This window comes from Podarcis filfolensis (genome assembly GCF_964270895.1).
Source record: "Podarcis filfolensis genome assembly, chromosome: 15".
Lineage (NCBI taxonomy): Eukaryota > Metazoa > Chordata > Lepidosauria > Squamata > Lacertidae > Podarcis > Podarcis filfolensis.
The window spans coordinates 29,086,529-29,105,943 of NC_139618.1; the positions used below are offsets into that span (position 1 = coordinate 29,086,529).

Here is a 19,415-nt window from a genome sequence, read left to right on the forward strand (position 1 = left end):
CCTGTATGGTAATGTTGCGACTTGAATTGGTTTCCACCAGTTTTCCAGGAGCAGATAAACAAACAGGCTTGTAATTTCCCAGATCCCTTTTGAATCCTTTTCTAAAAGTTGGTGCTACATTGACCACGTTCCAGTCCTCAGGTAAGAAAGCTCATCTTAGGAACAAGCTACGTATTGTTTCTCAATCTGAACCATTAATACAACATAAAATTACAATGTTGTCACAGAGATCTTTATTAAGAAAGAAACAAAACTTATTACAAAGATTTTTCAGGGTGCTTAATTTGCATAGTTTATTCCGGACCGTAACCCGATGGAACATTGTTTTTATATTATATTTGGAGCTTGAAAGGTGGGGAGTAGCACCCCCAGCTTGCCTTTGGGAGAGAAATTGCAGGCTGAGCCCTCGTTTGTCCTTAGCGACACACTTTCTCCCCAGAGGAAGCCTCCAGCTGGGGCTCTTTGCTTGGGCCCCTCAGTTTCTTTATCATTTCGGAGAGCATCTGATTGCAGAGGGCTGCGTACGGATTCATCAGGACCAGCTGACGACGGGCAAAGGCACTGCCCAGTCTGGCCGCTTGCTCAAAGTCCCTATGGGCCTCTTGTTCGTGGCCTTGCAAGCGCTGGATCAGCCCTCGCTGCACAAACGCCTGGCAGGCTACACGGCCAACGCCCCTGCTAAGCTGCAGTGCCATACCCAGGTCCTCCAGGGCACCTGACGGGTAGAGAAGAAATACATGCAAATGATGGAGGGGAACGCCATGGAACCTGCCTTGTGAATCATAGCAGAGATATTGCAGAAGGGGAAGCGGCAGCAGCTGTGCCCACACAGTGGCACCATCTTCAGCATGGACAGAGTTGAAATGGAAAGCAATTGTTTTATTAAGACTGGGGACTGTTTTCAGTGGTTTGGGTTCCACTTTAGGTAGCAGGTTCTTAGCTCAGAGCTTTGCTTCTCAGGGACCTTGTAGGGCTGGCTGTGGCATGGGGAGATGCCCTGGTAGGTGAGTTCTCAAGCAAGCAGCAGCACCACCAATATTGAGCCCAGAGAACAGCTGGTGGGAAGGTCTCTGAAAAGCCCTTGAAGAGGACAAGGGACGTGGTGTTCCCTGTCCAGGGGGTTTGCTCAGCCCTCCTTTTGCTAGGCTCAGGCTACACAGCAGACATGGTGCCTGTCCCAGGTGGAGGGCCCCCATCCTCTGTGTCAATGCAGAAATGGGGAGACAAAACAACACTGCCTTGCTCACTTACTTGCTGTGTTGCCCTTGAGGCGGAAGGCCTGGGCCCGGTTGTTGTAGGTTGCGGCTCGCTCAGGAAGCAGCTGAATGGCCTGGTCAAATCTCTCCAAGGCCTTCTGCAGGTCTCCAGCTTCGGCAGCTTCAATGCCCTGGATCTCTAGCTGAGTGGCTTGTTCCAGGAGCGCCGGGTCAAAGGTTGCTTCTGTCTCATTATGAGGAGAAGCACAGTTTTGTTAATAGCTCCGGGTCAAGGGCGGGGGGGGACGGGACAGAAGACAGCTAGACTATATAGGTATGCAACCCCCCCCCATTCTACAGCCACTGGAACTTCCACTGGCCTCCAGTCCAGTGCTAATTACACGGCTGACTACATCACAACTGCTAAAATGCAGCAGTTCAAGAGAGCCCAGAAATTTCTCAGGGACAAGGGGACAGAAAGCCTGTGGGGAAAAGCCCACCCACCTTCTCCAGGGCAAAGTGCAATTAATTGTGGTCAGGTGACGATCAGAGGTCAGGCTGCACCACCACGGACGTGAAGCCTGCAGAAAAAGGCTGGCAAGTTTCTGAAAGCAGCCTTCCCCCACTGCAGACCAGGGGTGCCAACTTGAATAAAATATTTGGGGGCCAGGTATAAACCCCAACCCACCATAATCAATCATAAGACATGGTGCACACACATAATTTGAATGGCAACGCCCATCAAATTTTGGGGGCCCCAGACCCCTTAAATATTTTATTGGGGGGTGTTGAAGGGATCTCGGCCCCTAGGAGTTGGCTCCTATGCTGCTGATGGTGAGGGAGAGGCCCTCTCTTCCAGGGCTATGATATGAGAGCCTTGTAAAGGTCTCCTTAATGAAAAACAGAGGGATTTGCTGCTACTCCAATTACACAGAGATGGGTAGGTGGGGCTTTCCCCTTTGCAGTCCCCCACCATCCTTGAACCTCCACTTCTTGGCAGTTTGAAGCAGCTCTGATGCCTCCAGGAGAGACAGGAAAGTCCCTCTCCTCTGCCCCATCTCATGCAGAAGCCAAACTCACCTTCTCCATTGAGGGTCTCCTGCTCCTCCAGCTCATTAGAGAGGTCGCCAAAAGGGGCGTTGGGGTGGAATATGCTGTGCAAAACTGCCCTGTCGTGTGCTGTTGCCATGTCGGCTCCTGCGGATGAGATCTTGAGTGACCTGGGGAGAGCAAGTGGGGGTGAGAGAGAGAGGGGCTGGCTTACCAAGCAGCCAATAGCAATGGGGGAGGAGATGGGGCAATGCCCTGCTGCTGCGTCTAGGTCTAAGTGGGTGCTATTGCTGGAGCTGAAACGGAAGTTTTTTTGACCCCCAAGCACACTCCCAGGGCTGGGGGAGGAGCAAGAAGGGCGGGAACTAACACAGTGCAGGAATAACAAAAAAGGGAGAGGGCGCACACATACCTCCAGCCAGCCCAGATGCTCTGTCCCAGAGTTCCTAGCATCACCGGTGGAACAGCAGGGCTGGAGAAAAGTCGACCCAGCCGCTTTCCCTGCTGCAGTAAAGACCAAATTTTCCTAACAGGCTTGGGGGGATTTCTGTAGCTAATCCGGATTACATTTGCTACTGTTTTGAGTCCCACGTTTTACTATGCTGTGTTAGGAGCAGTTCAAACCATGAATCTGCTAGACCGGAAGGGGCTAGGATGCAGTGCAACTGCCCTCCACAGCAGAGGGGAGCCCATGCTGCTGGGAATCTGCTGCTGCCAGAAGTTCATCTGTCCACTAATGGGCAGCTTGGTGGATGAAGGTCAGGCCTGCCACTGATCTGCCTGGCAAAAAAGGGGCATGTTAGAGGGAGGCCAGCTGGCTGCCATATATATGTAACCCCTGCTCAAGGCTGCAACTACGCCTGTATGCTATGCCTGCCAAAGGGGCAGTGCACAGGGACATGTCCCATGGGAAACAATGGGCTCAAACTGATCTGGGAAAATCAGCTCCCTGCCCCACTCACCGGCTACCCTTACGGTGGCATGAGAGCGCTCTCCAGATGTGGAACCATGCAGGTGATCAGTGCTTGGCAGGATATAAACCACACCTGTGCCAGCCACAATTATTGTTTCTCTTGTGCAGTGACACTATGCCAGCTGCACTTCTCTTGTGGGGACTTTTGAGCTTGGGATGCATTCCTTGAAATGCTACTCTTGCCATGCACAAGGCCAGGTAAAAGAGCGAGCAGTCTCAACGCATGTATGAGACAGTGGTGTCAGGAGGCAGGGCATGGATTTGCAAGATGCCAAGGGACACGGGTGGCACTGTGGTCTAAACCACAGAGCCTAGGGCTTGCCGATCAGAAGGTTGGCAGTTCGAATCCCCGTGACGGGGTGAGCTCCCGTTGTTCAGTCCCAGCTCCTGTCCACCTAGCAGTTCAAAAGCACGTCAAGTGCAAGTAGATAAATAGGTACCGCTCTGGCGGGAAGGTAAATGGCGTTTCTGTGCGCTGCTCTGGTTCGCCAGAAGCGGCTTACTCATGCTGGCCACATGACCTAGAAGCTGTCTGCAGACAAACGGGCTCCCTCAGCCTATAAAGCGAGATGAGCGTGCAACCCCCGAGTCGTCCATGACTGGACCCAACTGTCAGGGGTACCTTTACCTTTATGGGACTTTTGGGGACAAGCTGGACCAATGCAAAAGGGATGGGCTCCACCTGAACCAGTTTGCTGGCACCTAAAATGAAAAGGGTGCAGAGCAGCTTTTAAACTCCTAGTCAATGATGGCTGTGTACTACTTCCAGTATCGGAAGCAGCCTGCCTCTGCACATCAGTTTCTGTGTACCAATGGGATACCCTTTACACTTGGATCTTCACTGTGGGCTTCCCTTTGGGGCATCTGCTCAGCCTCTGTGAGAAGAGGATGCTGGACTAGATGGGCCTTTATTTGGATTCAGCAGTATTGTTTTTATGAGGCATCTCTTTCCCCACAAGGTTTCCCTTTTGCTTCTGGACAAGGAAGTGTGTTAAGACTGTTGCAGCACTTTCACCTTGCAGAATATCAGATATACAGTCGTCCTCCGAAGTCGAACAGAATCCATTCCGGAAGACCATTCGACTTCCAAAATGTTTAGGAACCAAGGCACAGCTTCTGATTGGCTGCAGGACGTTCGGGTTCCAAAGAACGTTTCCAAACCGGAACAATCATTTCCAGGTTTGCGGTGTTCAGGAGCCAAAACATTCATCTTGAAAGGCGTTCAAGTTCAAGTATGACTGTATTGCAACAAGGAAAGAATCCCAAGAGGTGAAGTAAATGGTCTTACCTTGTGTTTGTATGGTGCAGCCTAGAAGAAGTGGGTTCTTTTTTATTGTTTCTTGAGAGCTATATACAAACTAGCCCCCCTCCCCTGCTGAAAACCTCCACAGCCTTGATCAATAAATGAAAGCACCATCCTCTGAAGCAATAAACTTGACATGTTTATTAATTAAACTATCACTTAAATAAAAAAGTGCATAGAAAATAAACATGTTTAAAAACTCCTTTTTTTGTACAACTATATACACTTGTTTTTACATTCAGTCTTTCATGGAACGTTTCAGTCATTTCTTGAACTACTGAAAGTACTTCCTTCATCCCTGTGACGATGACAGGGAATTAACACTGATGCAGCACGAGAGACGCGTTTCCTCTTTTTAAAGAAAACAAACAAACAAACAAAAACCCAAACAATCTGGAAGAACACAAGAAATAAAACGAAGAGAGAGAGAGAGATTGGTTTTACATGATAAGTTGCTTTTTCTCTGGAACAAAACCCTGTTTGCGTAGCTTTTGCACGGTTTGAGACAATTATTCACTACCTTGAGCTATTAAAAGACGGCTACGTTGAATCAAAGGAACATCACGAGCACAGTTCTCGGCTGAGAGGCAAAGCTGCAGGACCTTGTTAAGGTACCAGGAAAGCAGATGATGCCGTTTTGGTACCTCAACAATCAGAACCCAGGAGGAGGCAGCGAAGGCGGCAAGAAACAAGTTGTACAAGAACTGACTGTTAACACTGAAGGTCAGGAGAATTCATAGCCAAGCCCCCAACAGCTTCCTGGGGGTTTGCATGCAGGCAGACTGAGCCAGAGCATCCACCCCTCCACCCCCCGGTCCCTTACCCAGTCCTCCTTAGAGGAGGGAGACGTCAACTGGCCCCGAAGCCTCTGGCTTGCTGGTTTTCCTGCCTTTTGAGCAACTGGAACACAACTCTTATCTATAGTGTTAAAGAGAATTCAAAGCCAGGCTTCAAGACATGGTGCAGTACGATATTTGTTCCTATATATACCATATTTATAGTTATAAAAACTTGCAGGTGTGTGGGAGGAGGAGATGGTGGAGGGGAGGAGGATGGAGCAGCAATCTGGGTGAGAACGACATGATTCTGCACAAAGAACAAGAACCCGGTATTGCTTCGCAAGGGAGGACAATGAAGAGAAGATTATTATACCCCAGCCCTTTGCAGTGACCCGCTTTTCCTTTAAAAAAATAAACACCTTAAAGGTTTGACTCTTAGTATTCTCAGGTATCATGATCTCTGTCAGTCCTTAGAAATTATACATTCATATTGCCAGGAAGCCGCGTGGAGCTCCTCCCTTTGCTCCACGGATCAGAGCCAACACAACTGGCCAAGACCCCAACCCTTCCTTCTCTCCGTTCCTGCTGGCCTCCCCATGGAGCCCAGGCACAGTGGCATGCATGCCTTCTTCCCTTGGGTTACTGGCCATAGTGGCTGCCTGCTGCTGAGCTCAGTCAGAACAGGGTTTAGCAGCAGCAACAGCAGCAGCAAATGTCAGTGAGCTTGGACCCCAGCCCAGCTCTGCCCTGAGCCACATGCTTGTGCTCCTCCTCCTCCTGTTCCTTGCTTGGAACTTCCTTGTGGAAGAGAGGAAGAAGCAAGGGACGGAACTCTCTTTTGACCTGGCAGCAACTGGCCCAGGGCTTTGGTAGCAGCAGGGGACACGCAAATTATGTTCCTCTTTGGCCCACAGGATGTGGCAGCCTGGAACAGGAAAGCTGGAGGGCTACTCGATTCCCCCAAAACTCTGCCACATTCACCACAGGCAACCCAAACTTGGGTTTTGCACCCCCCCCCATAGGAGAAATGGACACATGCCCTGTACCACTCCAGCTGGAGCGGAAGGCTTAGTAAGTGCTGGCCTGTCCTCCCCAGGCAACTGGAAGCTGGGCTGCAGGAGAGGCAAGATCTTCATAGGGAATGTGCTTGTTGGCCCAAAAGAAGCCTGGCTGCTGCTGCGGCTTTACTAGGCAACCATAGGAAGGTTTCCTTGCAGTTTCAGAGCCAAGGAAGTTTAATCTGGTGGCATGAGATGGAGCAGACCAGAAATGTTGGGTTACTGAGGTGTGGCGTGGCGGGATTTTGGCCTCTTCCCAAGAGAGAGGAAGGTCAGGGGGTCCCCTCTGTGCTGTACTCCCACCCCCATGTTAAAACCCAGCATCAATGCTGGGTTCAAACACCTCTTGCAGATGTGTGTGTATCTTCTCTCCCACAATGTGTAATTCGAGGTCCAGCCGAAGCTTCCAGAAAACTGGAAAGGTTCTCCCCGCTGCCCCCACTGCTCTCTAGAGGAAGGTTCAGACTGCAGGCCTGGCCAGCAACCTCCTAAAGCCCATCCTATTAAAATAATAAGGTCATTAAAAACTGATTCTTTTAAATTAGGATGACAACCACAATTGAAAAAATAGTTTCACAAGTGCTCTTCGCTATGAAGTGCTTCTCATAGAAAAATATACAAAATATATTTACATTTACAAAACCTTAAATACTAAACTGTAAACAGAAGAACCAAGTAAAATCCAATGACATAATAATTCAAGAGGGTGCAACTGAAGGAGGCTGAAAGGAAGTTGTGCTGCTTGTGTTTGCTTTTAAACGGGCACATGATCCCACTAGGGAGATCCATCACCTTCTGGGTCCCCCAATCTTGGACCAGGGAACCCACAGCCTCTAGCTCACTGGGAGTGTTGGCACTCCCTGCCTTTTCCTATGTCAGAGAGCAGCTGGTAGGGAAGGAAATGTTATCAGCTGCTGTAGGCTGGTGCTCAGAGAGGCGCCAGGCCCACTGCCTGTGGGGCTCAGTTTCCTCTGGAGTCCCAACTGGAGGGCAGATGCAGGGCAGGGAGAGGGCTCTAGGGACTGAATGCCTGGCAGGACAGCCTGCTTCCTAGGGCAGGGAGTCCACCTTGGCTGCACTTCTAACCTAACCTCACCCAAAGCGCATGGAAGCCCTCAGTCCGCATTGCTTGCCTGCTCAAATACTGATGAGCTATTCCTCGACAAGTCATGGGAATTTCAGGGAAGAGCAACCAGAGGCAAGACACAAGGGCAGCTCACGGAGACCTGCAGGCCGTGTCTCCAAATCTGAGGAGGCAAGGGCCCACCAAAGTGTGCGGGAAGGGAAGCCCCACCTCTCAAGGCAGTCCTTGGCTGCTGCAGCAGCCCAACACTCCAGCAGTTTTCCTTGCAAGATGGGACAACGAAGGCCATCATCTGGGCAGGACCTTTCACAAAGCCAAGGAGGCAGCAAATACCAGGCCTCGGCCACCTGCTGCCTGGCTTGACCTACTTGCCATGGGAGGGCCACCCCACCCACCCCACCTTCCACACGCCTGAGACTGGCGGAGCCCAACCCCTACGACAGCCAGGTCAGGTCAGCGTTCAGTTGAGGAACCGGCGGCATTTCTTGGCACCGCAATTGCAGGGCAGCTTGTTGCTGGCGTCTTCGATAGGGAACTTGTAGTCGTAGGTCAGCTCCTCGCCGCGGTAGATCTTGCGCATGGCAAATATGACTATGTGCTTCTGCCCATCAATGTTGATGACTCGGGAGTAGCAGTTGGGCTCACAGGAGTGGTTGATGAAGCGGGCTGCGTTTCCGTGCATGGTGGCGTCCACCACCTCAGAGTCATCAATGCGGAACATGTAGCAGCCGATGCCCTGGGCCAGGAGAGGAGGGGGCAGGGAGAGAGGATGGGCTGGTTTCAGGTCACAGGGCACCACCACAGCTAACCCTTCAGACAAGACCAGCTGCAACATAAAAGCCAACCTATGCCTGTTCAACACGCCTTTTAAAAGGTTAAAAGGTTGCCAAAGGACGTAGTTCACACATGCCAGGGAGAGTCTGTAAAGTTTCTGCGAATTGTTACAGGTCTTTATTATAATGTATTCTTTATTTATGACTTATGCTTTTGTTTTAAAAAGAAAGTAAGCCACTTGGAGATTTTTAAAGCAGAGGCTGGATGGCCATATGTCATGGAGGCCTTAGCTGAGATTTCTGCATTGCAGAGGATTGGACTAGAGGACCCTCCCAATTCTACAATTCTATTTCTTTTTTGTGCTGCAAGCATAAGAAAACTTCACTAATCATAATAGTACAACTGGGGGCCTCATTCCAATCAGGATTTACATTTCAGCCTATGTCGTAAGAGTGCTGCTAAGGCTAGCAACCTGATGGCTTTCTTGTCCAAACACGGAAAGGCTGAGCCTTTCCCCAAACCTGAGCCCAATAAGGCTCAAGGAGCCCCAAACCAGTTTCCTGAATAGGGAAGGCAGGAGCAGAGCCAACTCCAGATCCCTGCATGAGGATTTGCTAGACACACTGGCAAAATCTGGGATGGAGAGCCATGCCTTCTATGATGTGGAGGGGGGCGGGGAGAATGCATGGCAAGAGCCCAACAACCCTTCCACCCTCTCTGCCCCAGCAATTGCCAGATCTTGCAGCAGCCCCTGCCTGCACCTGAGAAGGACCTGACTACCAGCTCCTAGGAAAATCAGGTACCAATCCTGTCACCTCAAGAGGCTCCTAGGACAAAATGTCCTCTCCTGACGGGAGAACAGGGGCCACTGCGAGGGAGGACTAGCTGCTCTCTGAGCCATCTTCTGCTCCCCAGTTTTCCTGAAGGCAATAGCAACAGAACCTCTCTTCTCAGCAACCCAGAAAAGGATTACAGGCAAGCTGTCACCCTACCTGCACTGGGAGCTGGGCAAGAAGGAAGGGTCGCCAACCCACTAAGGGGTAAATTCAACCTAATTTACATAATCCTGCCTAGTGAAGGAAGTGGGAGGGACAACCCAGCCAAGGACCCCCCTCCCTTCTGCAGGAAAATCAACCTCTTCCTGTGCAGCCACCACTTCTCATCCCTCTTTTGCTTCCAAGGCTTAAGTGCTGGCACTTGCCTTACGTAAGGAGGAACTGCTCAAGTGCGGGCAGGGTGACCCCTGACTGTGCATTCCAACCAAAGAACCCAGGGCCTGCTTTTCCCAGTGCTTTACTGAAGGCCTAGGAAGCCCTTGTCCTCACTCAGGAGAACCTCAGGGCCCCTGTGGCCAGCACTCATGACCAGCTGGGTTTCAGCAGTGTCTCCGCTGTTGCTAAGGCTTACCTTGCTGTCATAGTACTTCTCACGCTTGTCAGTTAGGATGGAACGGATCACGTTGCCGGCATACTCGATCACCATCTCTCCTGCATCGATGTTTCTTTTGCAGAACAGGCCCCGGCCGTGGATAGGAGACCTGCCAAGGAGGAACACACAGCGCAGCCACGGGTGTTAGGTGCTGCAACCATAGAGGTAGCAAGCCTCACCCTGAATGTGGAGGCAGGCAGGCAGGCAGGCAGGCAGGCAACCCAGCTAGGAGCAGATCTGTCCACATGACCTAGGAGAGTCGTTCCAGGCGCTTTCTCATTGCTGTTCTGCTAAGCCCTGCTGGCTCAGGCTGTTCTACCCTCCCCATCGTTTATCCTGCCAAGGTGGCCTCCACCTACCAACAGTGGCGGAGAGCAGGCAGGGGCGTGGCGTGCATCCTGGGGGCGTGGCGCGCCACCTGCGGGGGCGTGGCATCCAGCGGGGGCAGCTGTGATGGAACCCCACCGGGATCGTGCTGCCGGGGGCAATGTGCTCCCCCTGCCCCCCCTTCCTCCACCAGTGCCTACCAACTCCCACGCACCTACCTGTAGACACCAACTGCCTCCTTGGAGGTTTTCTTCAAGTGTCGGAACCGCATGGGCATGGGAAGGTCCATGCTGGTTGCTCTCCTGAAGAGAGGAGGAAAGAGGCTGCTTGAGAGAGTTCAACCAATGGGGCCTTTGAGCTGCCAAGCCCCACCTTGCTCCGCAAGCCACTTTGCAGTGCCAACTGCTGAGAGGCTGGCTTATGGGGCAGCTGCAGGAGGCAAAATCTGCACTCCTTCCCCGTTCTTTAGTTTCCCACCACTGCCGACGAGATCGAAAAGGAGCAGCCTTCTAGCCCTCCCCACCAACTCGCCTCCGCACCCGCTATGTACCGGGCAGACTTCAGCTGCACCTCCTCTTCCTCCTCATCGTTGGGGTTGTACTCTGGCGGCTGGCGGTGCTTAGAAGCCAGGAAATTGAACATGTCGAAGGCAGACTTCCTGCAATGCAGATCCAAGAGGCGTGAGACTGGCTCTCAGGATTAACGGGCTGCCTTACAAGCCACACAATGCTCCTCTCTCCTCCGGGACAATGCAATATTCCCAGACTGGCTGCCAGAAGCCCACTAGGCTCTACACTGGCTCCCCATACTGTGTGGAGAAACTTCAAAGTGTCTGGTCTGAGCTAAAACCACAGCAGCCCCTTTGTAGAGCCTTCTGTGGGATTCTAGCAACCTTTTCCTCCCTGGGGGTAGAGATACTACTTCCATCATGTGACCCTCCTTGTCTTGGACAGTTGGGGCAGTTAACCATTTCTTTCCCGGATTGCTCCTATATGCCAACTAGGGAGCACCTGGGCCCAAGTGTGTTCAATGATGACAGGCTATTCATGTGCCTCCCTCCCAAACTGATATTCGTACAAGAATTTATTTTCACTGTCTCTCCACAGAAAGCCTCACCCCCAAACCATTGAAGGATCTCTGAAGCAGGTGCTTTGGTTTTAATGAGAGCAGAGTCTGCCACTGACCTGAAGTGCACTTCAGCTCTGGCAGAGCCATGTGGGTTCACTGGGGGCTCCTTGGCCTCCTCTGGCTTATGGAACCGGAACTTGTAGTTGTGGCAGTGCTTTGCTCCAGACAGCTGTTCTATCAGGAACACAACAGCATCGTGCAGAATTCCCAGCATCCTCAATCCGCTCACACCTGGAATAAGGAGAGAGTAGACAGGGAAGGCAGCTTGCTGGTAGAAGAGGCTGTCCAGCCCAGGCTGAGCCCAGTGGCTCCCTTCAGTCCTCCTTGTAAGAAGAAGCCAGGTGGTGGTGGCGGCAACATGGCCCAGCCTTTAGGCAAAAAGCAGCTCAAGAAACTGGTGGAGCAGCTCAAATGGGCCCAAATCTCCACGGCCAGGCATGGGCTTAAAAGATGCAGAGGGTGTCCTAAAAGAAGCACAAACCCCATTCTTTGTCCTTAAGCTGTTTGTGCAACCAAAGTACTGTATCCTAAGAAAACAGGGCATCCTGTGAGACTCTTTCTAGTGTTTATGTAGCGCAAGGAAGCAGGCCCAGGTGGCAAAGTCCCTGCCTAGGTCTTGGCCTACAGGACAGCAGTGACATTCAAGGCACTTTCTTACTGTCTTCCTATCCATGCAAGGGGTTTGGAATTCCCAACCCTGCTGCTGCCTTTCTTACCTGCAAAGGATAGCTGCTTCAAGCGGGCATTGGAACGAGCCTCCTGAACCTTGTCAGTCAGGGATTGCCAGGCCTCTGAGATGAAGATAAACAAGAAATGATTCAGTGGGAGGGAGGGGTGTCCCAGAAAAGCTTCCCTTTCGCTCCTTTTTAAACCGTAAAATTCACAATTGCTGCCAGGTGGCTCTGCATTCCTGCAAATTTCATGCAGGGCTGCCCCCTGCAGCACTTGGAAAGGGTGCAAAGCAGTTAAAGGTGACCTTTGTAAGATGAGCACAGCGAAAATGCATCTAACCCCAAAGCAGCTGCATCAGATGTCACCTGCCCCACCTGCCCCATTTCCCACCTTCAATACTTTCAGCACAGATCTGAAATCCATCATCGCTTGAGATCTCAAAGATCAATCCTTTCTTGGGCTTCTTCTCAGCGAGGCTCTCCTTTCTCTTCCGCTCTTGCTGCAACCAGAACATGAGTGGGGAGCTGAAAGTGCTCTCTTCATCCTCAGAAGCTCTGGAGTCTGGAAGGAAAACAAGATCTTCTTACCTCCAGAGTCCTTGGCAAAGCCAAAGCCACCAAATAATGAACATTAAGAATGTAGGGAAAGGCTCTCATGAACTAAGAGAGCTGCTGAGGGCTCTCTCAAGCAGGGCTGTCATACAAGGAGAATCATAGGGCAAGCTTACAACTGGGAGCAATAATAGTAATTTTATTACTGATACCCTGCCCATCTGGCTGGGTTTTCCCAGCCACACTGGGTGGCTTCCAGCAAGGTATAAAAACATAACAAAACAAAAAATTATTTTGAAGATATATGTGCCTTTCCAAATGGAACATCTGTGAATTGGTGCTCAGTTTGTACTTGAGGTCGATGGACAACATACCTGTGGGCTCTTGCTCACTTGCAGTGCTCTGTGCTGTCTGTGATTCTGGAACAGATGCCGTTTGCCTGTAGAGAGAAGCACAGCTGGAAACAAGGCAAGAATCCGCTCCTGTTTCAACAACTGAAGCCTTTTAGGAGTTTTGATTCCCCAGCAGATGCCAAAGGGAGAAGCTAAACAAAACACTCTGAGCCATGAGTCTCCACTGAATGGAGAGGCCTGCTACTTATAATATGTTTGGCTGAGTGGCAAGCGCTCCAAAAAATGGACCAAGCCACAGCACAGCACTGCCCGTCCTTCTAAACAGTAGGGCAGGTGGAAAACTGGGATGTTCAATGCAAAGAACATCACTTGGAGCTTTCTGAGAGGGGTCTCCATGTTTTAGGCAAGTAGAGAAAACTTAAAGCCTCTGAGGTCAGCAGTAGAGTGACCCTACCGTAGGTTCTGGTTATCAGTGTTTCATTGTTGGAACTGCCCAAAACATATTAAGAAGTGTGCTTGCTTTCTTGGGGCAGAACAATGTTTGTGCAGCCAGGCACATGTGTACCTCTGCCTGCCAACATCCCTCCCGCCCCACAAGCATACATAAAACACAGACACTCTTGATGTGACCACAACCTAAGAGACTGCCTTACCTGTCTGCCACTTTGGGTGGGGGCTGCTCTACACTTGTGGCCCCTTCCTCTTCTTCCTCCATGTGCATCTTCAGGGTAGGAATCCTGGAACAGACAAGATTATTCAGGAATACTACAATGACTAGTCACAAGCCAGATAATGCTCCACTTGCAGCCAACACAAGACTGACCTCTCTGGCTCTCCAAGAAGCAAAATTTATCAAGCAGCATTTACAAGATAAACTCCATTTAAAAACGTAGCTGTTGGATTTTCTAAAGGAATCTCTCATAATAATATGGAGTAAAAGAGGTGATCTTGAGCTGCCACTGAGGCAGTCAAATCTAATTTCCACCCCCACACTTTCCCGCTTAGTACAGTCCCATCACTGCCGCAAATAAAGCAGATCAGTAGCATGAACAGCTAGCAGCTCAAGCAGCTTCTCCCTCTTTCCTTCAAAGAAAAGGCCCTCAAGCATCACAGCTCATATTCAGGAGCTGCATCAAATACACGACAGCTTCCTGGTTCAAATGGCAGACAAGCAGACTGCCTGCTGGCTTCTGAATGAAGCTTGTTTTCCATCTAGGCTTTGTTACAGAAGTTTCTACAGCAGAAGTACTAAAGAAAAAGAATGACAGGTTCAGAAGGGGCTGGGAAAACAGGGGGGAGACCAAAGACCTCCATCTCTTACCCTCCAGCCAAGTCCTGGGCTGCAGAGTTGGTGCCTTGCTGGGGAATGTGCTTCTCAGGGGAGCTGGACCAGAAGTGAGACATCTTGTGCTTCTTCCCAGACCCTTTGCTGATGCTGCTGTCTGATGAGGGCTGAGACCGTTTCACTTTGGCTTTGACCTTCATGGAGGAGCTTCCAAGCAGCTGGTCAGAGGATGCGGAACTTGCGGGAGAAGTTGAGCTGGCACGCGTGACGGATGAGGTGGTCTTGTTTTGCTCCAGTGCTGCAGGGTTAGTGATGTCCACCAACTGGGGAAAGCCTGAATGCGGAGGAGCTTGGGATGGCGCAAGGTCCACCTGAGGCGGGACGGCACCAGTTTTGCTGGCCAGGATCTGTGTCAGAGGCCCAGGCTGGTAAGATCCTTCGGGGTCAGTGGTCATGCCCATAGTCTGTGCAGAAGGCAAGACACAGATGCTGGATGCTGCCGTCCCTGCCACTGAGACTGTGGACTGAGCTGATGAGGCATCGCCTAGTGGTGAAAACATCCCGGAGCCAGATGGTGGCACTGCGGCGTGCTGCTCTGGAAGACCCAAGCTCTGTTGAGTGGCTTTGATTAAGAGGTTGCTGATGGAGCCCATGTCAGATACTCCTTGCAGCCCAGAGCTAGGTAGTGCAACGGACCCCCTCCCCAGCCCATGTCCGCTGGGGACTGATGTGCCCGTGGAAGGTGCTGATGACGTCGGCATTGACACCACATTCAGCATGGATCCAGCAGAGGCTAGGCCTGTCACTGGCCTAGTTGCAAGATGACCGCTGTCTGGCCCAGCCACGCTAGGGGGTGTTCCAACTGCTGCTGCAGTTGCTCCTACCCCTTGGGGCAGCAGAGGGGGCTGCTCAAAGTACATTATCCCAGACTTTGAACGCTTGATGATATTGGGGACAGTTCTGTGGGATGCAGGGTTACTGGCAGTTCCCAAATCTAGCAGGCCTGGATGGCTGGGGAGCTGGGAAGGAGTGAAGTTAATCAATGTCATGTTGGGGACCATGTCAGACGGGGTGATGGCGGAAGGGGCAAGCTTTTTGTTCTTGCGCGATGGCAAGCGCGAAATTTGCCTTTTCTTGCTGAGGCCAGAGGGTGGCGTGGTGGCTGTGGACCCAATCTCGGCTCTCTGATTTGCTTCGGGGTCAGGTGGTTGCTGGACACCAATCAGAAGTCCTGAGGCAGGACTGCCAAGGGAGGATGGGAAGCTGCTTTGGGGGGCTGCAGAAAAGGAGTGCAAGTGTTGGTGATGGGGCATCGGCAGTAACCCTTTGCTGGTTGGTGGAAAGAGAGGCTGGGAGGAGGAAGGCAAGCTGGGGTTTACACCGGCCCCTAGTGCCAGCCCTGGGCCCAGGGGCCCAAGCACAGAAGCGCTGGCCTCTAACACGCCCTGCGCAGAACTGACAGAAGAGGTCAGCTGTATCTTTTGTGTGACACCATTGGGAAGAGTCTGAAGGACGTACAATGGCTGCATGTTCTGATTAACCACCAGGAGCTTTTCTGCAGCTGCCTTGAGGTGGAGGGGGGCTGTCTGCACAGCAGCATTGGAAATCTGAGATGGGCCAGGGTTCTCTGTGGAGTTTGGGCCATACTTAGGATTCTGAAGTGGGAGGGTTGGAGAAACTGGCACTTGGAGACCAGGTGTCCCGCTATTTCTGGCCAAGTCTTGGCTGGCTGAACGGCCTGGCTCTCCTGGTCCACATGGGGGGCTGGCTATGTGCTCTGCTTCCATGTGACTTTGAATAAAGGGGTCAGGGGTCAGGTGTCCTTCAGGGCTTGGGTCCACTCGTGGGCTCAGCAGAGCTGGCTCCCCTTCACTGGAGGCAGCTTTCTCTGTGACAGTCACCCTCTTCTCGGCAGACTCCGTAGAAGGCAAAGCTAAGAGTGATCTCTCCCCTGACGACGAGGAGGAGGAGGAGAGTGAGGATTCTGAAATGACAGCAAGTCTGCCGTGATTTTGGCTGGGCACTGTCGGGCTCCGAGTGGTCAAGACAGAGAGATCAGAAGGCAGTTCCAGAGGCAGTTCAAACTGCTCCTCTGCCGAGATGGATGACGAAACACTGCTGTCAACAGGCTCTGTGGTTGGCAGCTGCTGAGAGAAGACTTCAAAGAGGCCCATATCCTTGCCCCGGTTGGTGGTGTCAAGGCCCAGCCCATCTCCCAGCGTCAGGAGTTCGGAGGACGATGACTCAGGGCTCTCTCCGAGGGCTTGCATGGAGGGGGTGTTTTTCAGCACAAAGTCCATGATGTCAGACGGGAGAATGTTCCCGCAGTCGTCACTGTTGTTATTGTCGGAGTCGGACTTGAGCAGCTCTGTGCTGAAGGTATCCAGCAGGGTCTTCTCCGAAGGGGTGCTGGCACGAGGGCGGCGGCTGGCCTCTAAAGAACTCAGCTGAGCTTCCAGAGGATCCTGGCTCTGGGTTTTTACGCGGCAGTTCTCCATCTTGGGCTCGGCTGCTTTGTGGCCAGCTGAGCTCTTGGTGACTTGTGCTTTCTCCCCACTCTCTTCGCTCCGATCAAGTTTTAAGCTTTCCGTTCCATTTTCTTTGCCACTCCTTTTGGTCACTGGATTGACTTTCCTGGTTGTCACCGTGATGCTTGTGTCACTTTCTGTCCCGTCATCCACACCATCCAGCTGAGAGATTTTGGGAAGGCTGCACTGTTCCTCCTCCCGGAATAAGTTGTGAGAAGAAGCAAGATGCTCTTCCGTGTTTGAGACCACTGTCCTGGTGAAGTTGTAGTAGTAAAGGTCATCCTCGTCCGACGTGCTGAGGTCATCGGCACCATCTACTTGCCCTTCAGCAGACCTCTTTCCCCGCTTCTTCCCAGTGGAGTTGCTGTAGAAGGGAATGTCTTCTTCCCCGTAAGACCTCACACCATACAATGGAGTCAGCCCAAAGAACATGTTGGATCTGGCCCGTGCGCTGCGCCGGGGGTACCGGCGCTTGTAGGCCCCGTCTTCCTGGGCTTTGGCTGTCTCCTGGAGCATCAAGTTGCTCTCCTGAACAGGAAGACTCTGGTAGGCCTCGCTTGGAGCCTCGGGGACTGAAGCACAACTTGGGCTGTCTTGAACCAGGGAGCCGTTTCCTGACCGTTCTGGAGTGGAAGAGGATTGTGCCAGGGAAGCCGGTTTGCTCTCCTTAGGCTGAGATTCTACATCACCCTCCCTCTGAATGTTCTTGGACTGGCTATCACCTTCCATCTTGAGAGGAGTCAACGTGACTTTCACTGTGCGCTTCTGGGAAGCCTGCAGATCCTTGGAAGTGGCCACTTCGCCCTGGGAAGGAACCTTGGAGGTCTTCTGGTTAAGCAGCTGTCTATCGGTGGCCTTCTCTGAAGCCACAACATTGTTACAGAGCTTCTGGTTCACATGCTCAGGCGTCACAGCTTGATGAACGAATTCTGGCTCTGCGCTGTCTTTGTTGCTAGGTGTGAGGAGGCTCGGATTTGTAAAGAGTTTATTGGAATGTCTCTCTTTGGCTCCCCTTTTCCCCTTCTGCTGCCGCCTATCTCTGCCTGCAGAAGGTGCTGGGTCACTTATGGAAGGAGGAGATCTGTTATTTGCCCCAGAAAGCTTGGAGATCTTTGCTTCTGGGTCCTCGTAAGAGCAGTTTTTTTCTGGCTTTACAAGATCCACCTGCTGCTCTTGCTCCTTCTTTGGGGGTCTCTGATGTAAAGGTGGAAAGGCTACTGCCTCTTTGGAAGAAAACAGCCCAGAAGAGGGCTCTGGAAGCTTCCCTACTTTGCTGGTGTTTGGCTCGGTGCCAGAAGCACTCTGCACAGGAGTACTGGCCTTCAAATTACCCAGGGAAGAACTTGCGTCTTTTTGGCTCATCAGCTTGCTCTTCTCTGTCCCCAGAGGCCCCATTGCTTCTATTGACAGCGCTCCCTCCAAGGAAGTGCTTGTGCCTCCGCCACCTGTCCCTGCTGGCCTCTGACCACCACAGGGAGGGGCAGAGCTACTCTGGGTGGCAATGCGTCCAGCTGCTGGGCCCAAAGAACGCTCTGAAGGCTTTGTGCTCAAGTCATGTTCTGGCAAGGGAGACAGGCTGGGTGTTGAAGAGATGCTGTGCCTGGAGCAGTGAGTGACCCCAGCTCTGCTGGAAGGCATCATCCAGGACCTCAACTGTGGAGTGGGCAGAGGAGAGGAGGTGCTGTGTCGTCTGGAGCCAATGCTTCGAAGTCCAGATGACAGCAGGGGGTCTCCCACAGTCACAATCTCGTGTGTAATGTGAGTGGGGCTCCCTGGGAAAAGATAGAAGATGGGGAAGAATATTAGAACTGAGTTTGAGGTCATCTACTGAATGCAAAAGGGACGCGGGTGGCGCTGTGGGTAAAACCTCAGTGCCTAGGACTTGCCGATCGTATGGTCGGCGGTTCGAATCCCCGCGGCGGGGTGAGCTTCCGTCTTTCGGTCCCAGCTCCTGCCCACCTAGCAGTTCAAAAGCACCCTTAAGTGCAAGTAGATAAATAGGTACCGCTTTATAACGGGAAGGTAAACGGTGTTTCCGTGTGCTGCGCTGGTGCTGGCTCGCCAGAGCAGCTTCGTCACACTGGCCACGCGACCCGGAAGTGTCTGCGGACAGCGCTGGCCCTCGGCCTCTTAAGTGAGATGGGTGCACAACCCTAGAGTCGGACACGACTGGCCCATACGGGCAGGGGTACCTTTACCTTTACCTTTTACTGAATGCAAATATCTGGATCTATGCAGACAAGGAGTAAAGTAAAGCCTAAACCACCAGAGTCAACCGCTTTCTTGACCTAATTATTCCTTCTACTGTTGGCTTCATTGAAACAAACACTCTATAACTTTTTCCTTTTGACTTCAAGTTGCACAGGAGCATGTTTGGTCTTGCCTACCCAGAAATATTTCTTAACTGTAAGAACAGCAGACTGAACTTTCCCTGAGGTTCTTTCAAATTCTGATCCAGCCCCCTGACAAACTCCTATGGCTGGGGAAGAGGAGGGGGTGGCCATCTGAGCTGCAGATGGAGTTCTGGGCTTCAATATCCTGACAGGCCTTTTCTCACCTAGGCCAGGTCTTCTGACTTCACAAGGTGAGTCAGTCACCAGCTAGGAGGTTGGTGAGCAGAATTTGCAAAGAACATTATCCTTCAAGGCGTGGTTTAGAGTTCTTAGTTAACTTCTGTTTAAAAATGGAGCCCACCTCAGCCCAAAAGCTCAGGGAGGTTTACAAGTTGTCAACAACTCAAACATGGTTCACACAACAAGGTTAAATGTGAGGAAAAACTACATGTTAAGTATGTAGGTGAGATGCCCAGAAAGCGGGAGGGGAAATGACTGAAGATGCCCCCCTCTACCAGCATCCTCGACGCTTGGCCTTTGATGATGAGGACGGACAACAAGTCTTTTGCACCCCAGCACTTATTAAGCCCTAA

At 51.8% G+C, this 19,415-nt stretch overlaps 2 protein-coding genes across 2 annotated transcripts in view; both read right to left on the reverse strand.

Moving 5' to 3' along the window:
- Window positions 1–210: 210 nt before the first annotated feature.
- Window positions 211–2,580, reverse strand: TTC36 (tetratricopeptide repeat domain 36). Its single transcript, XM_083588229.1, has 3 exons — window positions 2,277–2,580; window positions 1,252–1,440; window positions 211–715 (listed from the first exon to the last, which is right to left on the reverse strand). The coding sequence occupies exons 1-3, from the start codon at window positions 2,383–2,385 to the stop codon at window positions 417–419; spliced, it is 597 nt and encodes a 198-aa protein (XP_083444355.1). The 5' UTR covers window positions 2,386–2,580; the 3' UTR covers window positions 211–416.
- Window positions 2,581–4,640: 2,060 nt separating this feature from the next.
- Window positions 4,641–19,415, reverse strand: part of KMT2A (lysine methyltransferase 2A) — a 47,249-nt gene continuing 32,474 nt past the window's right edge. Inside the window, exons 27-36 of the mRNA XM_083588248.1 lie at window positions 13,998–18,261; window positions 13,330–13,413; window positions 12,698–12,762; window positions 12,163–12,333; window positions 11,817–11,891; window positions 11,157–11,331; window positions 10,523–10,630; window positions 10,191–10,274; window positions 9,625–9,754; window positions 4,641–8,179 (exon numbers count right to left, since the gene is read on the reverse strand). Coding sequence (XP_083444374.1) covers window positions 7,904–8,179; window positions 9,625–9,754; window positions 10,191–10,274; window positions 10,523–10,630; window positions 11,157–11,331; window positions 11,817–11,891; window positions 12,163–12,333; window positions 12,698–12,762; window positions 13,330–13,413; window positions 13,998–18,261 — 5,432 coding nt within the window. The 3' untranslated portion in view covers window positions 4,641–7,903. The remainder of the gene's footprint in view (window positions 8,180–9,624; window positions 9,755–10,190; window positions 10,275–10,522; window positions 10,631–11,156; window positions 11,332–11,816; window positions 11,892–12,162; window positions 12,334–12,697; window positions 12,763–13,329; window positions 13,414–13,997; window positions 18,262–19,415) is intronic.